The 21,103-nt window shown below is 41.2% G+C and overlaps 1 protein-coding gene across 2 annotated transcripts in view; it reads right to left on the reverse strand.

Annotated features, from left to right (window-relative positions):
* LOC129817497 (centrosomal protein of 85 kDa-like) overlaps nt 1-17,405 on the reverse strand; it is an 87,229-nt gene extending 69,824 nt beyond the window's left edge. Inside the window, exons 1-2 of one of the 2 annotated variants that reach the window (XM_055872801.1) lie at nt 17,365-17,405; nt 1,445-1,603 (exon numbers count right to left, since the gene is read on the reverse strand). In XM_055872801.1, the coding sequence (XP_055728776.1) occupies nt 1,445-1,603; nt 17,365-17,380 (175 nt within the window). In that variant the 5' untranslated portion in view covers nt 17,381-17,405. Of the gene's footprint in view, nt 1-1,444; nt 1,604-4,150; nt 4,494-17,364 lie in introns of those variants that run through there. The other variant, XM_055872800.1, reaches the window with a different exon arrangement.
* Between the last annotated feature and the right edge of the window lie 3,698 nt (nt 17,406-21,103).

The raw sequence follows: 21,103 nt of genomic DNA on the forward strand, positions 1-21,103 counted from the left end.
ATTAGTTAGCTCCCCACACACACACACACAGACAGGCAGGCTGGCAGACAGGGGCATCAGAGCAGCTCCAGATCCAGCCAGGCTCCAGAGAGTGACTGACTGTGTGCCCTAGCCCGGCCCAGTGCCTCTGGCACGGGGGGAGGATGGAGAAGGACGGGGTGCCAAATGCTGGGTGCTGAAATAGTAGGCCAGCTGGGTGTTTCCGCAGGTGAGGACACACAGAACGTTGGCGCCAAGGGCACCAATCATCGCCACGGGCAACAATCATCGCCAAGGGCACCAATTAGGAACTGTTGACTGCTCGTGTCTTAATTAACTAGGAGGGTTCCCACGGTAACGGCACTTCCTTTGGGTGTGTGCTGTCTGTGTACAGTCGAGTGGGACACAGAGGTCTCTAAATCGAAGACTCTGCTCTGCTATTGGGAGAGTCACTCTCCTATTCACTTTTATCCACATCTCTCACAAAGCAGTGACATTAACCAGCGTCTGAAGCTCTCTGTGTGTGAGCTCCTAAAGAAATACAAAACTATTCTGTGAGCTTGTTTAAATGATCCTAACAAAACAAGGCCTTAAACTGATCTCCCCAGCGCAGCCCACAAAATGTCTCAGTGACCTGAATGTAGAGTATTTGTTTGAGCAGCCCTGGGCCTGAGGCACTGTGGCTGGCCAGCTGTTAATGGTTATAGTGGTTATAGGGGCTTGATGGCCGGGCCAGAGAGCCCCAGTCCCAGCTCCCAAGGGAAGGGAGATGGTAGAAGGGTCTGCCCGGGTCCTGACATCTGGCCCTGTGAAGGTTACAAGAGTGGAGAGCCGACAACACCCTCTGATCTGGCCAAGCCACAACACCAAACAGGGCAGGGCTTTGAAGTGTGGCTACTAGAAACTAGTAGTCCAAGATGGACTTGTTTATAGGCAAACGTTTTCCACAGTCCTCTTGTATGTTCAAGTTGGACTGTAAGGACTACGATGTAGGATGCAGTAAGACAGGGAGTAATCAATCCAAATGTAAGAGCTGCAGTCATGACTATTGGAAAGAATACATATAACTGTAGCTAGAAACTAGGATGAGAGACAGGGATGGTAAAGAAACTGTGTCCCAAACCATTAAATTGGGGTGGTTTTAGAGTCTCCCCTAAATCTCAGTTTAATTCCTTCCAGTTATCCAGACAGTTTAGCCACATTACTGCCAAAAGTACATTACTTTGGTTTCCATTTCTGTTATCATTATTTCCTTCAGAAACACCTTATCCGGGACAACACTGTGGAGAGAGTTGAACTAGTTTCCATAGCTTCAGAACTATTCATTTATATAACAGCAGAATCTTAGCAAGAGGATGAAGTGAAGTAAGATTATCTCTCTCTCTCTGTGTTGCTAATAATGATATGTTTGTGCTGTATAAGAGTGTTGTGGAGGGGTGAACCTCCTTTCTGTGCCAGTCCTTACCTTCCGCACTGTCAGAGCAGGACGTGCCGATGCCCGTGTCACCACTGTCGGAGGCCGTGCTGTGGCGTCGTCCTCGGTTACTGTTACCGGGGGCCGAGGAGGTACCCTGCCATGGCGACTCACACCCCGGGACCCATCCAGGAGAGCTGGTGCTGGAACCTAAAAAGCATGACCCCCGGTCAGGGAGGGAGGCATTTCTTAGTAACACCCTCTGTTTACTACGCTGTAATAGTCTGTTTCAGTCCCAACAAAGGTCAAACTGTCAAACTACCTTAACAATCCTGTGTTTTCATAACAGATAAAAGGAATTAGCCTACCACCCAGGGTAGCCTAACAGCGAACTCTAACCCAATGTCTTCCTGGTTACTCAGACTGGGAGAACATTTAGCCAATGAATGTTGTCTTGGTGGGTTACCTTATCTCTAGCAGATCGGGATTGTTTGATGATTATTAGAGAAAAGAGAATCTGCACAGCTGGAGACCCTAATAACAGCTGCTTAGCTCTGCTGGCGTATGTTTTGGTTACAGACTACATTACTGTTGCTCTACACCCCATCCCCCATCTAGTAAACACACAACTGCTAACTGGTTGCCAAAAAACAGACCCTGCTGTCTGAAGTCCGGTTGTACGTTTCAACTAGGATAGATCTACATTTCTCTTAATTACAGTCAATGTAATTGTGTTACACAGTCAGATATGGAGATACCTTTTTCCTCCTGCTATATTCAGCTTTTACAGATAGTGTGCTTGGCCCTAGTCTAGTGCTAAACTACACCAATCCATTACTGTGAAAACCAGTCACTCGCCCATTATAATAACAGTCCTCCTCTAGTGAAAACAAGCCCTCTCCCAGGCACATGGAAATGAAAGCAGAGTCTACACAATATTTCCTGAATAATTTCAGATGACAGGAGGGATTTTTGGTTTCAGATTCCTAGGGGTCATTCAGGCATTTGCCCTTGTCACATTCAGCAACAGTAATGTGTGCATAGGTAATGACTCAGGTCAGGTTGGACAAGGTGAGGACCAGGTGAGTCTCAAACACACTGTGGTGCATCCCAACAGTCCATCTCTGTCTCTACACACTGCGGTAGCCATATGTCCTCTATCAGCGAATTCTATTCTGACTGTGTAATCCGCTAAGACATGAGTCATTAAAGCTGTCCTATTTTGTGGCAGAAGAAGGCAGCAGGTTGAAGGGGGTTCAGCTCAGATGTGATGTGTAATGTTGCTCCACAACATGGAGAGGTGACCGTCCTACTGTCCTCCTGCTCTACTGCGACCATCACAAAGACACCGGGCTGAGGCACTCCAAAATACAATTTCAAAACATCTATCAAAATTGTACTTCAGAAGAGCAGAAATAATATTTCAGAGCAGACTGCAGGGCTTGACATTAACGCTTGTCCGCTTGCCCAGGGCAAGTACAAATAATTGATGGCCAAGCAGACTATAGATTAAGTTTTGCGAATGGACAAGTAAATAAAATCACAATATCAAACAATTAGGCTACTCCGATCAGAAGTGGATCAAACTGTCCTCCCAATCTCTGCAGAGCGCATTGGAGTATCAGTATTTAGGCCTGCATTGACAGGCACGAACTGTCTTTCAATCATGCAGTCTTGAGATGGGTTTTTTAGATCAAAGTGAGCCTTGCTACGTGCGCACATTTATTGATATTCATTGCAAGTTTAGTGAGTATCTTGCCCAGTTATAGCTCATTTTTGGTCAGCAATGAAAATCTTGGAAAAGTATTTTGTGCTAGAGTGGGATGGAACAAGGAAATCCCGGCCGGCCAAACCCTCCCCTAACTCGGACGACAGTGGGCCAATTGTGTACCACCTCATGTGTCTCCCGGTAACGGCCGGCTGTGATACAGCCTGGGATCGAACCCGGGTCTGTAGTGGTGCCTCAAGCACTGAGATCCAGTGCCTTAGACCGCTGCGCCACTCAGGAGGCCCTCATGACAACATGTTAGTTGGCTAATTGCTTTGAACTTGGGCTGAGTAGTTTTTGTTAACGACGTGTAGTATTATTACATAGTTGTAAGAGACAACGAGGAGGGGGTATGTTGGCCCGCTTTAGAGGATATAACGTTAGCTAGTAGGATAGCTAACTATGAATCTGGCCACATTACATACTTAGCTATAATAACTGACAACGCAGATAGCCGTCACTGACTCATTGCTCAACAGAAGAGGACGCGCAGTGTGGTACATTCATCATCATATAATTATAGTGACATAATGTAGCAAGCTATATCAACATGTTACAATGTAGACATCTATCGAATCTCAGTCCAGAAACAGAAATCGCTATCAGGACGAGCAGAACGCTAAATCCCCCGATGATGAAAAAACTCTGCTCTCTCTGCAACCTGCATTATTTTGTCATGAACAATTAATTAATAGTCATCTATTCAGGAATTTCCGTTACAATGTCGCATCAACAACGATGCTTCATCATAGCATTATCAAGAAACATAAGATGCCCCAGGAGAGGGCTACTACAGCTAGCTAGAGAGCTAGCTGAATCCGCAGAAACCCTTCTGTATCCATCAGTTTAGCATCAGCTAGCTAGAAGCTTGTGAAGACGTTCACCGATATGAGCTTGAGCAAGGCTCTAGTCTGTTCAGACATTATTGCTAAGAAAATATCAACACAGGGGTTTTATTCTTCTATAAAATCGAAATAGTAAGATCTTACCTGTTTTAAAAGTATCAAATCCATCCTCAAATTCGTTTCTCCCCCACATTATGACTGATTGTATGCGCCCGATCGCAGTGAAACTCCGAGGGTAGAGCAAAACGTGATCACACAAAGGTGGAGAGAATTCCTCAAGAACTTGCCATGATTACATTGCGCGAAAGGACATTCATAGCTTTAAAACTTAAACTTAACGGTTATTTATAACATGTCTTCTGCCCAAAACGAGCTCCATAAATCGAAAATCTGGGTAAAGTTGACTGAAGAACTAACTACTATTAAATCGATGGCAACAGCAATGCATGCAAGGATGTGATCTCACTGAATGCGTGCCACAGCTCCTTGCGAAAGGCTCAATCTGGGTTTAGTCTCCTCCCCCTCAAACAGTGCTGAGACCACTGCAGCTAGGCAATGGTTGAGTGCTATACCTCAGTGGTTGAGTGCACTGCATTGGCGACCCTAAACATAGCCAACCGGGCATGATATAGTTCTCACATTCTGAGAAACGTTTCATTGTGTAGCTTTTTGGCCTTTTGTTTTTGAGCTGCTGTATGTAGTCAAAGGAAAAATGCCACAGCCTGACATTCAGCAGTCTTCGTGAAGTTTCAGCCCATAGGTAAGCATCATGCAAAAATTGTGACGTTTCTTGGCCCGCTATCACTTGTGTATTCTTTATTTATCAAGGTGGCGTGTATTCATGGCTGCCAAGGGAAGCCAGGGTTCCGCCCAAAAATGACTAAGATATAAAACAAAATCATTTAACTTCCATCTCTCTGTGTTTCATAATTGTTCTTAAATTGGCAAGAGGCTGAACCTATCTCAGCGGAGCGCGCCGTGTGAACATCCGATCGAGCAAAACAGCGCCCCTCTGTCTGCATGTAAAGCCCATTTTCTGATGCTGTCTGGTCTAAAATAGTATGATATTGTGGCTGTCTGTAGCATTGAATGCAAGGGAAGACAGCAAGCATGTGGCCTCCCTTGATAAAAAAATATACAATAATAGCCAATAAGTGTTGAGCTAATCTGAGTTCCACTGTGAATGGTCCTGGAGCACCAAAAAAATAAAAACTGTCAAGGGAAGCCAGTTTGGATTTGGCTTCACACCAATCACATCACATCAAGCCAAATGTCATTGACAGAAAAAAACTTGAATTGTTGCGTCTTCTGTTGTTGTGTTGTTGTCTTCCGGTGGCTAGCAAGCTAGCAAAAATTGTCCCTTTCCTAAATTAGCCATGGATGGAGGTAGTGATTTGGACATGTGGTTTTACTTAATTCTCCGTACTGGCCAATGATTGTAACGGCGATTCCGAAACAACCATAAATACATATATTGTGCCTCTGGCCTGAGAGGATGGAAGTTCAATATGTAGCTAGTTGTAGTAGGCTAATGTTAACTTTGGATACACAGTCCAACGTGTAATTAATAACTTCACAATGCTCAAAGGGCTATTCAATGTATGCTTTTTTTTTTACCCAGCTTCCAATAGGTGCCATTCTTTGCGAGACATTGGAAAATCTCCCTGGTCTTTGTGGCTGAATCTGTGTTTGAAATTCACTGTTCGACAGAGGGACCTTACAGATAATTGTATATGTGGGGTACAGAGATGAGGTAGTCATTCAAAATCCTGTTAAACACTATTATTGCGCACAGACTGAGTCCATGCAACTTATTATGTGACCTGTTAAGAAATGTTTTACTCCTGAACTTATTTAGGCTTGCCATAACAAAGGGGTTGAATACTTATTGACTCAATACATTTCAAGTTTACATTTTTTATGTAATTTGTAAAAATGTGTTAAAACATAATTCCACTTTGACATTATGTGGTATTTTGTGTAGGCCAGTGACAAAACAAATCGTAATGTAATACATTGTATATTCAGGCTGTAACACATCAAAATGTGGAAAAAGTCAAGGGGTGTGAATGCTTTCTGAAGGCACTGTATGTGTAACTAATGTGTAATATATAATACACAATAATACAAGTTTCACACCAAGACAGTACTGCCATGAATAGGTTACCAAGGTTACCCTAAAAGCCTCAGTGATGTGGAATGTTCTCCAACTAAAGTCTTCACACCTCTAATCAGGTGGCTTTTCACAGGGAGACTCAGTAGAGTAGTACAGTGGGGCAAAAAAGTATTTAGTCAGCCACCAGTTGTGCAAGTTCTCCCACTTAAAAAGATGAGAGAGGCCTGTAATTTCCATCATAGGTACACTTCAACTATGACAGACAAAATGAGAAAAAAAATTCCAGAAAATCACATTGTAGGATTTTTAATGAATTTATTTGCAAATTATGGTGGAAAATAAGTATTTGGTCAATAACAAAAGTTTATCTCAATACTTTGTTATATACCCTTTGTTGGCAATGACAGAGGTCAAACATTTTCTGTAAGTCTTCACAAGGTTTTCACACACTGTTGCTGGTATTTTGGCCCATTCCTCCATGCAGATCTCCTTTAGAGCAGTGATGTTTTGGGGCTGTTGCTGGGCAACACGGACTTTCAACTCCCTCCAAAGATTTTCTATGGGGTTGAGATCTGGAGACTGGCTAGGCCACTCCAGGACCTTGAAATGCTTCTTACGAAGCCACTCCTTCGTTGCCCGGGCGGTGTGTTTGGGATCATTGTCATACTGAAAGACCCAGTCACGTTTCATCTTCAATGCCCTTGCATTGAAGGAGGTTTTCACTCAAAATCTCACGATACATGGCCCCATTCATTCTTTCCTTTACACGGATCAGTCGTCCTGGTCCCTTTGCAGAAAAACAGCCCCAAAGCATGATGTTTCCACCCCCATGCTTCACAGTAGGTATGGTGTTCTTTGGATGCAACTCAGCATTCTTTGTCCTCCAAACACGACGAGTTGAGTTTTTACCAAAAAGTTATATTTTGGTTTCATCTGACCATATGACATTCTCCCAATCTTCTTCTGGATCATCCAAATGCTCTCTAGCAAACTTCAGACGGGCCTGGACATGTACTGGCTTAAGCAGGGGGACACGTCTGGCACTGCAGGATTTGAGTCCCTGGCGGCGTAGTGTGTTACTGATGGTAGGCTTTGTTACTTTGGTCCCAGCTCTCTGCAGGTCATTCACTAGGTCCCCCCGTGTGGTTCTGGGATTTTTGCTCACCGTTCTTGTGATCATTTTGACCCCACGGGGTGAGATCTTGCGTGGAGCCCCAGATCGAGGGAGATTATCAGTGGTCTTGTATGTCTTCCATTTCCTAATAATTGCTCCCACAGTTGATTTCTTCAAACCAAGTGGCTTACCTATTGCAGATTCAGTCTTCCCAGCCTGGTGCAGGTCTACAATTTTTTTTCTGGTGTCCTTTGACAGCTCTTTGGTCTTGGCCATAGTGGAGTTTGGAGTGTGACTGTTTGAGGTTGTGGACAGGTGTCTTTTATACTGATAACAAGTTCAAACAGGTGCCATTAATACAGGTAACGAGTGGAGAACAGAGGAGCCTCTTAAAGAAGAAGTTACAGGTCTGTGAGAGCCAGAAATCTTGCTTGTTTGGAGGTGACCAATGACTTATTTTCCACCATAATTTGCAAATAAATTCATTAAAAATCCTACAATGTGATTTTCTGGATTTTTTTTCTCATTTTGTCTGTCATAGTTGAAGTGTACCTATGACGAAAATTACAGGCCTCTCTCATCTTTTTAAGTGGGAGAACTTGCACAATTGGTGGCTGACTAAATACTTTTTTGCCCCACTGTATATTCACAGTTGTGCTTGGAGCCCTGTAAAAGGCACCTGGTTAAAGCTGTTAGACAACAACAGCAGTCAAGAAAGTGAGATGAGCTCTAGTCGCCTATATTGATGCCAGTTACCAAAAGCAAGGTTAAGGGAAAGGGGCTACCTAGTCAGTTGCAAAACGGAATGCATTCAACCGAATTGTATGTCTTCCACATTTAACCCAGCCCCTCTGAATCATTCCTAATGTAGCATTCCTAATGTAGCATTCCTAATGTAGCATTCCTAACGAATGTACCATTCCTAATGTAGCATTCCTAATGTAGCATTCCTAATGTAAGCCTACACATTCCTGCTGTGTTCCTTGTAGCTATTGATACTTTTGTACTCACATCCTGAAATGATAAAGGGCACCTTGTAGGCCAACATTAAGCTGAAAACAGTGTGTTTGTTTTTGCTGGCAGAAAGTATTATTTTAGACCTTGTCTAATGTTGGTTAAACCAGAACTAAAGTCTTGCGTGATTGGTCAGATGCTTGATTAGGTTCTGCACTCTGTCCATGAGATATTAGACCTTGCTTTGCTCTGTTTAATTTCTAGCTAGTTTTGTGCTTCACTGTAGTGTTGTCACGAGGCCAAAAATGTACTAACGATATGATACCAGGTCAGGTGTCAAGATACCGAGTAGTATCACGATACCACCGGGAAAATAAATCTGTGGCCTAGCATCCTGTTCGCCCCACGACCCGGGATTAGATTAAAACGTTCGTTGACATGGTTTGTGAAATTATCAAAAATGCTTGCAAATCCCTTTAGAAAGAAAAAAAGTAATCTCGGGTAATATGGGTAAAAAAAAAACTCTTTAGGCTAGAGAAAATACATTTTCTTGGCTGTAATGCTGCAACCATTTTCCCTCTCTGGCACTCAGAGGCTGTATGACAGTGAACTTGCAAAGTCTACTCAGACTGGCCTGTGCTCTTGGTTATAACCACTATATAAACCCATCATTGGTTATAACAGGTGATCGAATGCTCCAATGTAACACATTTAGAAATCTAACAACAGAAAACTCATCAGGGTCTTCATCCCTGTTTGCCATCACGGCTAAATTATATTTTAAAAACTGATGGAGGAATAGATGTGCATGAAGAGCAGACGGAGAAGCAGGTGATTGAGGGCTGGTAGGCGATGTGGCTGGATGATTACAGCTGCCACAGATGATATGCCATGAAAGTGAAGTAGCTATTATTGGACCTGTGCATACAAGAAACTAGTAGCTGTTGATTAAATTCAACTGAATGTATAACCCAAACTGACTTTCTAAACATTTTATTATAACAGAAGCCAGCAGGTTCTTTAGATCGGTAGGGCTGAAAACGTTGGTAGTATCATATGAAATGGGACTACGGTATTCTAAAATGTTGGTATCATAAGTATCATAACCTTTTGGTATATTACCATGGTATCGGTATACCATGCAACACTACTTCACTGTCCAGCTTTGTTCCTCCCTTGTAAAATAAATCAACCTCAGTAATCTACCTCAAATCCATTACAAACCTTGTCATCAAAATGTTTATTTTTACACAATATTTGCTAGGCAAAAACATAATAATGTGGCAATAAGCAACATTTCGGCAAACACAATTTCAAAACACATCCTCCTGCTAAATTCAAATAGATACTTCCCCCTAACCGCAGGGGTTCCAGGATTATTTCACGCAACATCAAACTGTTTTAGCGACTGACGGACAAAGTCTGGTAGTGCTCCAGTTCTCCCTGTCAGAATAACCAACAGAGGACTTGGGAAGCATATCAAATCCTGTAGAAATGGCACTATGGTTATTCTGAGTAACCTAATTTATATTCCTTTAACTCCACCTTCTACTGAGTTTATACAAACTGTCAGCTTCTATTTTGACTAATGCTCTCAGCTGTAAGGATATTTCATTTGGCGACTTTGAGTCTTTTGAGTATCATGCTATACTGTTTAAATGTCAGCCACCAGTGCTGGCTATAATCCCTATATAGGCCACCAAAGGACAGCCCCACTTTCTTTACTGAGAACTATGATAAAATCATTGTGTTGGGCAATTTTAATATTCATGTTGACAAACAGACAGTCTCCAAGGCCATTGAATGTATAAATATTTTTAGGTCTATGTGTTTTATCCAACATGTTACTAAGCCCACCTATAACCATCACCATACTCTGGACCTGGTTATTACCAAGGGGCTTTCTATTGACATATCCTCTATTGTTGATGTTGCTTTATCTGATCAACACTGTGTACTTTGTACTACCTTGCAGTGGTGTAAAGTACTTACGTAAAAATACTTTAAAGTACTACTTAAGTCATTTTGGGGGATATCTGTATTTTACAATACTATTTATATTTTTGACAACTTTTACTTTTACTTCACTACATTCCTAAAGAGAATGTTATTTTTACTTGATACATTTTCCCTGACAACTAAAAGTACTCATTACATTTTGAATGCTTATCAAGAGAACATCCCTGGTCATCCCTACTGCCTCTGACCTGGTGGACTCACTAAACACACATGCTTCGTTTGTAAATGATGACTGAGTGTTGGAGTGTACCCCTGGCTATATGTAAATGATGTCTGAGTGTTGGAGTGTGCCCCTGACTATATGTAAATGATGTCTGAGTGTTGGAGTGTGCCCCTGGCTATATGTAAATGATGTCTGAGTGTTGGAGTGTACCCATGGCTATATGTAAATGAGGTCTGAGTGTTGGAGTGTACCCCTGGCTATATGTAAATGAGGTCTGAGTGTTGGAGTGTACCCCTGGCTATATGTAAATGATGTCTGAGTGTTGGAGTGTGCCCCTGTATATATGTAAATGATGTCTGAGTGTTGGAGTGTGCCCCTGGCTATATGTAAATGATGTCTGATTGTTGGAGTGTGCCCCTGGCTATATGTAAATGATGTCTGATTGTTGGAGTGTGCCCCTGGCTATATGTAAATGATGTCTGATTGTTGGAGTGTGCCCCTGGCTATATGTAAATGATGTCTGAGTGTTGGAGTGTGCCCCTGACTATATGTAAATGACGTCTGAGTGTTGGAGTGTGCCCCTAACTATATGTAAATGATGTCTGAGTGTTGGAGTGTACCCCTGGCTATATGTAAATGATGTCTGAGTGTTGGAGTGTGCCCCTGTATATATGTAAATGATGTCTGAGTGTTGGAGTGTGCCCCTGGCTATATGTAAATGATGTCTGATTGTTGGAGTGTGCCCCTGGCTATATGTAAATGATGTCTGAGTGTTGGAGTGTGCCCCTAACTATATGTAAATGATGTCTGAGTGTTGGAGTGTGCCCCTGGCTATATGTAAATGATGTCTGAGTGTTGGAGTGTGCCCCTGGCTATATGTAAATGAAGTCTGAGTGTTGGAGTGTGCCCCTGACTATATGTAAATGATGTCTGAGTGTTGGAGTGTGCCCCTGACTATATGTAAATGATGTCTGAGTGTTGGAGTGTGCCCCTAACTATATGTAAATGATGTCTGAGTGTTGGAGTGTGCCCCTGGCTATATGTAAATGAGGTCTGAGTGTTGGAGTGTACCCCTGTATGTATGTAAATGATGTCTGATTGTTGGAGTGTGCCCCTGGCTATCTGTAAATGATGTCTGAGTGTTGGAGTGGTCCCCTGGCTATATGTAAATGATGTCTGAGTGTTGGAGTGTGCCCCTGGCTATATGTAAATGATGTCTGAGTGTTGGAGTGTGCCCCTGACTATATGTAAATGATGTCTGAGTGTTGGAGTGTGCCCCTGGCTATATGTAAATGATGTCTGAGTGTTGGAGTGTGCCCCTGGCTATCTGTAAATGATGTCTGAGTGTTGGAGTGGTCCCCTGGCTATATGTAAATGATGTCTGAGTGTTGGAGTGTGCCCCTGGCTATATGTAAATGATGTCTGAGTGTTGGAGTGTGCCCCTGACTATATGTAAATGATGTCTGAGTGTTGGAGTGTGCCCCTAACTATATGTAAATGATGTCTGAGTGTTGGAGTGTGCCCCTGGCTATATGTAAATGATGTCTGAGTATTGGAGTGTGCCCCTGGCTATATGTAAATTATGTCTGAGTGTTGAAGTGTACCCCTGGCTAAAAAAACTGAAAATGGTTTACTTTATGTAAACTTTTAATTATGTAAACTTTTAACTTTTAATTGAATTGAAATGTACTTTTGATACTTAAGTATATTTAAAACCAAATACTTTTACGCTAGTCTTTTACTGGGTGACTTTCACTTTTACTAGTAATTTTCTATTAAGGTATCTTTACTTTTACTCAAGTATGACAATTGGGTACTTTTTCCACCACTGCTACCTTGTTGCCCATAGCACAGGGTAATACTGAACACATTATTAAGAAATGCTATCTTAACTCTGAAGTTGCTACAGATTTTATTGAGTGTATGAACAATACTCCACCACCTATTCTGCCTTTATCTTGTGATGATTTAGTTGATAACTTTAATAGCAAATTAAGGGTAACCATTGATGCCATGGTGCCAGTAAAGTTGAAAAAGGCCACATCCAAACAGAGAGCCCCTTGGATGAGTGAGGAAACGAATCAATTAAAGAGAAATTGCAGAAAGGCAGAGCAGAAGTGGAGAGAAGGTCAAAGTTGCAGGTCCATTATGATATTCTGAAAGAGCAACTTGGCATATATAACAAGGCAATTTCTAACTTGATCACTGTTAATCAGAATAATGAGTGAGTCCTCTTCTCGACCATTGATGGCCTGATAAATCCTACAGTACCACTGCAAGCCTATGTGAACTTTCCTCCACATCTAAGTGTGATGAGTTTGCAATATATTTCAGAGATAAGATAAACATTAGTCTGGGTATCAGTCAAGCAAGACCTGATGATAAGTTTGATGATATGTGCCCTAGCCTACCAGGCAAAGGCACTATGGATTGATTTCCCCTGGTTAACACAGACATGCTCAGGAAAGTGATATCACAACTTAAGCCTTCTACCTGCCTTCTCGATCTTATCCCCACCACCTTCTTCAAAACAGTTTTTAATTGCATATCTGAAGAAGTGCAAGCTATTGTTAAATCACTCCCTGTTTGCTGGCACTTTCCCCACTGCACTAAAAAGTGCTATGGTGTCACGTCCTGACCATAGAGAGCCCTTATTTTCTATGGTAGAGTAGGTCAGGGCGTGACTGGGGGGTTTTCTAGTTATTATTTTCTATGTGGGGTTCTAGTTTAGTTTTTCTATGTTGGTGTTTGGTATGATTCCCAATTAGAGGCAGCTGGCTATCGTTGTCTCTAATTGGGGATCATATTTAAGTAGCATTTTTTCCACCTGTGTTTTATGGGATATTGTTTTGAGTTAGTGTATGTTACACCTCTTAGTTACGGTTCGTTGTTTGTTTCGAAATTTCTTTGTTGTTTTTGTGCGTTTCTAATAAATAATATGTGGAAACCATATCGCGCTGCAGCTTGGTCCGATAATTATTCCAGCGAATGTGACATATGTTGAAACCCCTTAAGAAAAGTAATCTAGATTATTCAGTTTTTAGCCAATCTCCAAACTTCAATTCTTAAGCAAAATTCTGGAGAAATTGGTTTTCAAACAGCAGAATAATTTAAGTGTCAACTGTATTTAAAAAAAAAAATCCAATCTGGTTTTTGTGCCCACCACAGCACAGAGACAGCCTTAGTTTCAGTGGTAAATGATCTTAGAGCCAACACAGATGCCAAACAGCTCTCTGTCCTTGTACTCTTGGATTTAAGTGCTGCATTTGACACTGTTGACCATGATGTCCTTCCGGTCCAGTTCTAAATTGTTTTAGGACCTATTTAACCGGTTCAGTTTATATATGTTACCCCTTGGCAGTGTTTTCAGCAAGCACAGCATTATACGCAGACGATACACAACTTTACATTTCTGTGTCACCAGAGGATTTTAGCTCCACGGATAAATTATTAGTCTGTATTAGTGATTTAAATACTTGGATGGCTCAACTTTCTCTAGCTAAATCAAGACGAGGTACTTATTATTGGAGCCAAAGCACAGAGAGAATCTTGTCGCACATTTTAATTCACGGGCAATAAAGTTAAAACGGCAAGAAAAAATCTAGGTGTTATTTTAGATTCTGAACCAAATTTCGAATCACACATTAGGAATGTGACCAAATAGCTTTTTACCACCCGAGGAACATTGCCAAGGTGCGTCCGTTTCTCTCTCAGGTTGAGAGAGACCAGATGGAGAGCACACATTACACCGGTTTTAAGGTCACTGCACTGGCTGCCTGTGAGTTTTAGAATTAATTTTACGATTATTCTATTAGTTTTTAAATCAATCCACGATTGTGCACCCCGATACATGTCAGACATGCTTTTAAGTTATATACCCAGTAGGTCCCTCAGGTCCTCTGGCACTGGCCTTTTAACTATCCCAAAGCCTAGGACCAAGAGGCATGAAGAGGCAGCCTTTAGTTATTATGCTCCCAGCCTCTGGAATAGCCTGCCAGAGAACCTGAGGGGGGCCGAAACTGTGGACATATTAAAAAGAGATCTTAATACACACATTTTTTAGCTTTGCTTAGCTTTGTTCAGTTTTTGTTATTATTTCGTTTTTATCCTCTTATTTTTGTTGTGTAGTAACTATTTCCAGTTTTTATTTTATTTATTTGTTTTTGTTTATTCTATGTCTGAAATGTGCTGTATAAATAAGGCTTGATTTGATTTAATGCACTATGCAGAAATCGCTCCGTTATTTACTGGTTGCTAAAGTTATAATAGTTTGCCTAATTTCAGTTTATGTTACAAAACAAGCAACTATAGTGTAAAGAATCATTGTAGCATCTAAACCTCTGTGAAATATATTTTCCATAACCAAAAACATTGTATTTTCATCTGTTTGAAGCTGGTGTACAAAAACAAAACTTAAGACCTGGATGCATAGAAATAGCGCACACAGAACAGATATACCGCTTCTGCTTTTGAAAAGAATGACAGATCTATAACACTAAGGTCTGGTCACCCAAAAAGTTACACATTGCGGCTTTAAGTTTGAAGAGAGGAGCTTCCTTAGCAACATACAATGGTGTCAACAAATGGACAAATTGTGATAAATAAATACGTTATTGTTCATTACACAGTAAGATCTCAATATGACACAGATCATTCCCTGGCCATTAACAGGTTTAAACCTAGAGAAGAATAGTTGGAAGGAGCACACCAATGACAATAACCATCTAAAACATCACAGACAAAGCTTGTGGAATATTTCAACATGAGCTGCACTTTTGCATCACTACCAGACTGTCAAATTGACCAGATATGACACAGGAGGACCGATGCACATCAGCTCCATTGCTACAATGGCAGTCATGCAGAATGAGACTGTTTCAGGCCAAGGGGAACAGTCCCCTTCCATAATTATTTGTGTACAGTATTGTCCTGGTTCAATTACCCATACCCTCTCAGTTAAACAAATGCCATCCTTTGTGTGTCTGCATAAAAATGCAATTATCCCAATAGAAGAGTTAAACAGAGCTGCCAAAAGACATGGGACAAATGGGGAAGTGTGTGTTCTGAGTCATTAAATGTGTTTTTCAATAAAGTGTCATGTAATTGAAGACTTACTACCACAAAGTGAGAGCACATGATGGTTGCACACTCCCTCTGTTAATGCATAAAACATGTGGCTAGTATGATGTTAGTGTTCCTGATGTAAGACAAAGATAGTGTTTTGTTAAGGAATTTCATCCCCCAAGGTTTGCAGTGTTATACAACACAGTACATATCAGAAATGGGGTCTAAATCAGATCTAAATCCATAATAACGATATAAAGAAAAGAGAAGTGTAAAAAAAAAGATGACAGAATTTGCAGGTACAAGAAGTTCCAGATGGCAAACTGTACAATGAACCAAACACAAAACTGGGTCTCTCAACAGGATAGAACATGAATGGTATTGCAACAGCGTATTACATAATCAGCCATTTCCATCATCAACATGAGTTACTGAGAACACTCTCCCGTTCAGTCACATACTTGACAAGTTAGTACTTTGGCAGCACTCCAAAAATAACTAGGATTCGATTTGTCAATCACCACTTCTAATAATCATTCTACTGTCAAAGCTAGCACAATTGTAACTGTCTTCTGGTGATTTTGGAAAATGTGTGGGTGAGGCCTGAAAAATAACACCTGCGTATAAGAGGAACTAAGTTGTGCATTTATCTCTAGATACATACATGTAGCAGACATGTAGTTCTGTATGGAATCCTGGCACTGCAAGACACAACATACCGTCTCCACGACAACAGTGGTTCTTTCAGTCAAACACCATGGCCCACTCCCTCTCTGAACAGTGGACAACACTCTTCAGCATAGAACAAAGAACACTTCACATTTACCAAACAATCCTTGGGCTGCTATCAGCACACGTTTAAGTGTGATTAAACTCATGTCTGGTTATTTTCAGATGCACATTTTATGAGCAGCAAAAATAACTTGAGTAAACATTTAATATGAAGTGGCTTGTAACTCGGCCCATTACAAAACCACATCTGGAATGTGGCTAAGTCAGGGAGAATTCCAATACAACTAGCTAATAATGGAATGCATTACTACAAGACTGTTCAAAGGCCTAATTTTTCAAAGCAAAGACCACATGTTTTGGTATCAAAGCTGAAATCTGGCACCCAGCCCTTATTTGAGTACTGAACACAGTCGCTATCCAGTACATAACATTTCCTCTCAAAGAATATCCCTGTTCCACTGAGGACAGCAGTGACCCGCTGTTTCGTTGTTGTTTTCTCTCCCTCTACCTCAGATATTGGATCAGCAGAGGTGGATTACATGTAGAATCTCCACATCGTTGTAGCAATATCAATCAAGAGGGACTTTGGGCAAATGGAGGAGTGTCAGAATCAGTGTTTTTGTGCATGTTATCAGCTCTCTGCAGACTGCTACCTGCGCCCACTTCCTGTTTCTCAGCCAGGAAACCAATGACTTGGCCTGGACACACTACTAAAGACAACCTGCACTCTGAGCCCACTGTCACAGCCCACAGCACACACACACCAACAGAAAACCCTGGCCAGACCATGTGTTACACTAACATACCATTACACTAGCATGACCACTACATGGTAACGGAGCATTAGCTGTTCACATGCCTCAACTTTAACACATTTCTGCCATAAATAGTTTATCTGAATAGTGCAATGGATGGCAGAGGTGCTAATAGAACTTGAGAATATATCAACAAGATCCAAATGGCCACTAGAATGGAATCTAGATAAAAATGTCAAATTCTATTTTAAGTAGTCTTAATCCAAATACATCTATTTTGGTTGTATCCTCGACGTCACATATTTCCATCTGTTCAAATCACACAACCAGATTTCAATGTCTTTATTTTGATTGTGAGCAACTATACACCGACATGAACAAATATGAGAAAAGAAAACATGTAAAGAGAATAACATGGCATTAGAAAAAAGTATCACTTACACACGTTCTTCTTCATGAGCACTTCAGCACACAATGCAGGAGCAGAGTGAGGAAGTGGTAAAGGGTTCAGAATGCCTTGACATGAAACTCAACACAGGAACTTGATCAGCCAATCACTTTCACCAAACACAGCAAAGTTACATTTTGAATAAAAGACGTGCAATGAGCAATGTGTATTACTCATGTCACACTTCGCTTTGTGAATTTGGCCTACTTTTGAGGAAGAATTCAAAACATCAAAGGAGTCAAAAGATCTTGAACCTTTTAACACGCGTTATAAAGAAAAAACAATATCATACAATCTTTCGACAGTGAAACATGCAGCGGGAACACAATCAAGTTACAGCTTTATGGCTGAACAAGAAGCCTGCTTCCTCTAGGCCTCTGGTAAATCTGCCTGTGTTCACCATTAGACTTAGTCAAAGTGCACTTCTCAAACCATGGGTTTAGGTTGCCTGTTAAATGCCATCTTAATGGGGTGTTTTGTCTGACCCTTTGTCTGTAACCGTATAGATCAATATTGTTCGTCTACATTTTATGAAGTGTCTGGACAGGCCCATGGTCTCTACTCCAGCTTCCACAATCTCCTCATGGTCATCCCGGAAGCTTTGAGCTCCACCTTCAAGTTGAACCAGAGGCCAACTAAACTTCTGCAATAGATCTCTACGCCCCTCTCTTCCCACTCTTCACCCTCTTACTCTAAGATAAGATCATTTAGGTGCAGTTTTGGGAAGTTCAGTGTGAAACTCAGAGGAAGCTGAAAGCTGGTAGTAGTGTCTAAGTGTTCCTTAGTCAGCAGTTATATTATGTTCAGTGTGTACGTGTCCGCCCTGTCAGTGCAACAGTGGTGTTGTGTTGCCCAACTTTTTGCATCAACAATGTTCTCATACACAGTTGAATACATCTCAGAGAGTTATGAATGTATCAATGTATCTAAAGTGTAAGATTGAATACCAACCTTTACAGTAGAAGTGAGTTTAAAAAATATTGAATCTAATGCATGTTGTTTTCAAACTCGGAGACAAGGTGAGTTTAGGTGGAGTGTACTAGCTTGGAGGTGTTGTCAGTCACGTTAGCCTGCATGAGTTCATACCTCAGGCATCCAGCTCTTCTGGCAGGAGTTATCTATCAGTCAGTATTCTCCACTCAACTCCCCTCTCTGTTCCTGCAGAACCATTGCAAAAACAAGCCTGTGAAATATCTCCAGTCTGTTTATGTAACAGTGTGCATAGTCTGTTTATGTAACAGTGTGCATAGTCTGTTTATGTAACAGTGTGCATAGTCTGTTTATGTAACAGTGTGCAGCCTTCCAGAGGCACGAAGGCAACCTTTCAATGCTGCTCATTCCTATGGAACCCGCAGATCTAGTACCACAGGTTTCAGTGGCACGTTGGAGTACATTAGGAACCTGAAATGTTTTTTTTTAACAGATAGGGATGCCCTGAGAGGGAATAGGAGAGGAATCTAGCAAGCCAGTTGGATTAGGAGCTACTTAGAGCATGGTTTCCCAAACTTGTTCCTGGGTCCTCTCCTGTGTGCAAGTATTTTTGCCCTAGCACTACACAACATAATCAACTCATCAAGCTATGATTATTTGAATAAGCTTTGTAGTGCTAAGGAAAAAACAGGGAAACCCTGTTTTAGAGTAATTTAGTTATGTAGGCCTATGTCGTAAAAATGATTTAAAGACAATTTTCCCAAGCAGTTGAGAAATGATAATACAAAACGTAGAACAGACTTACCATAAAAGATGCTCCATCTGAAGAATAACTCCAAACAGCCACGGGGAATAAGCTGAGGACAAAAACCAAACAGACTCTGTTAAATCCACTAACAAACAAAGACCACTTCATGTGAGTACCCAGACATGTGCATTTGGCACAAAGCAACTGTCAGCTGTTCAGACTGCCAAAACCTGCTGAGATAAACTACCACTATGGCTAATAAGTCCTTAATTAGCAGTATGTACACTATGGAATTATGTCAATTATGCAATATATTCTACATTTCAATAAGGAATGCATATTATTCGGTTGTTTTACCTCTCCTAATTTGAATAAGTATAGCTCATTTTATTGTAAAAGTATTATATGTCAAACAGAAATTCTCCAAAGTACAGCACTTTTTCTGAAATCTGTATTATTATGAGCGCATACATTTCACTTGACATTATTACTGTGCCAAGATTATTGTGGCAAGAACATATTCAATCCTTTGAACAGGGAGATCAGAAGAGCCTCAGACACACACCGTAGACACAGAGAACAAATTAGAAATACAATATGCTCCTGAAAATCTTTGTAAAAGCGAAGGAATTACCAGAGGGATGACATCATGTAGTGGTTGGGTTCGGTATTGTGAGACAGTCTGGCAGATGGCTAATCAATATGTCTTCCTTATTGATGAGGCTGCTGTTTCATCTGCAGGAAGTTAGTATCCATTAACTCCTCATCTTACCTCCTTTTGTCACCCACCTCCAACCTCCATCCATTAATATCAACATCACACCATCTCACTGGGGATTGTCTGGCTGACATTGAGCAGTCTGACCTTCACCAACTAGAACAAAAGAGATGCTTCAGCAAGTTTGGATGATAGAATTGTAATGTGTAAAACGCATCTTGATACGTTACCTTTATGCAAGTGGCTGATCCTATTTTTTTTATTGCAGAATGGGTCAGCCTCTCTGGTTTGAGTTTGAAAAGTAAAACTGTTGTTCCTAGGGAGATTTGATTGATTTGTTTCCACCTTCTTAAATGTTATACTGAACAAAAATATAAACACAACATGTAAAGTGTTGGTCCGATGTTTCATGAGCTGAAATATAAGATACCAGAAATTGTCCATACGCACAAAAAGCTTATTTCTCTAAAATGTTGTTCACAAATTTGTTTACATCCCTTTTAGTGAGCATTTCTGCTTTACCAAGATAACCCATCCACCTGACATGTGTGGCATATCAAGAAGCTGATTAAACAGCATGATCATTACAGAGGTGCACCTTGTGCTGGGGACAATAAAAGGCCACTAAAATATGTAATTTTGTCACACAATGCCACCTATGTCTCAAGTTGAGGGAGCGTATAATTGGCATGCTGACTGCAGGAATGTCCAACAGAGCTGTTGCCGGATAATTGAATGTTAATTTCTCTACCATAAGCCACCTCCAATGTGGTTTTGAGAATTTGGCAGTACGTCCAACCGGCTTCACAACCGCAGATGACACGTAACCACGCCAGCCCAGGACCTCCACATCAGTCTTCGTTAATTGCGGGATCCTTTGAGACCAGCCACCCAGACAGCTGATGAAACTGAGTATTTATGTCTGTAATGAAGCCATTTTGTGGGGAAAAACTCATTCTGATTGGCTGCGCCCCTGCCCAGTCATGTGAAATCCATAGATTAGGGCCTAATGGATTTATTTAAATTGACTGATTTCCTTATATGAACTGTAACTCAGTAAAATCATTGAAATTGTTGCATGTTGCATTTATATTATTGTTCAGTATAATTATACAAGTAGTGGGGTTGATATTGTTAGTGGCCTTGCCTGACCGAGCCAAAACATCTTCCAGACTTCCTCTGAACCCATTAGCTATTGCTGAGTAGTCACGGATTCCCCTGGTACTGCTGCTCATTCCGTGCACCAGCTCCTGAGGTCTACGTCACCGGCTTTCTAGGCATCACTGAACTGGATTCATTACCACCAACCCCGGACTGTCTTGTCTCATTACGCACA

This window comes from Salvelinus fontinalis, chromosome 20 (genome assembly GCF_029448725.1).
Source record: "Salvelinus fontinalis isolate EN_2023a chromosome 20, ASM2944872v1, whole genome shotgun sequence".
NCBI lineage: Eukaryota > Metazoa > Chordata > Actinopteri > Salmoniformes > Salmonidae > Salvelinus > Salvelinus fontinalis.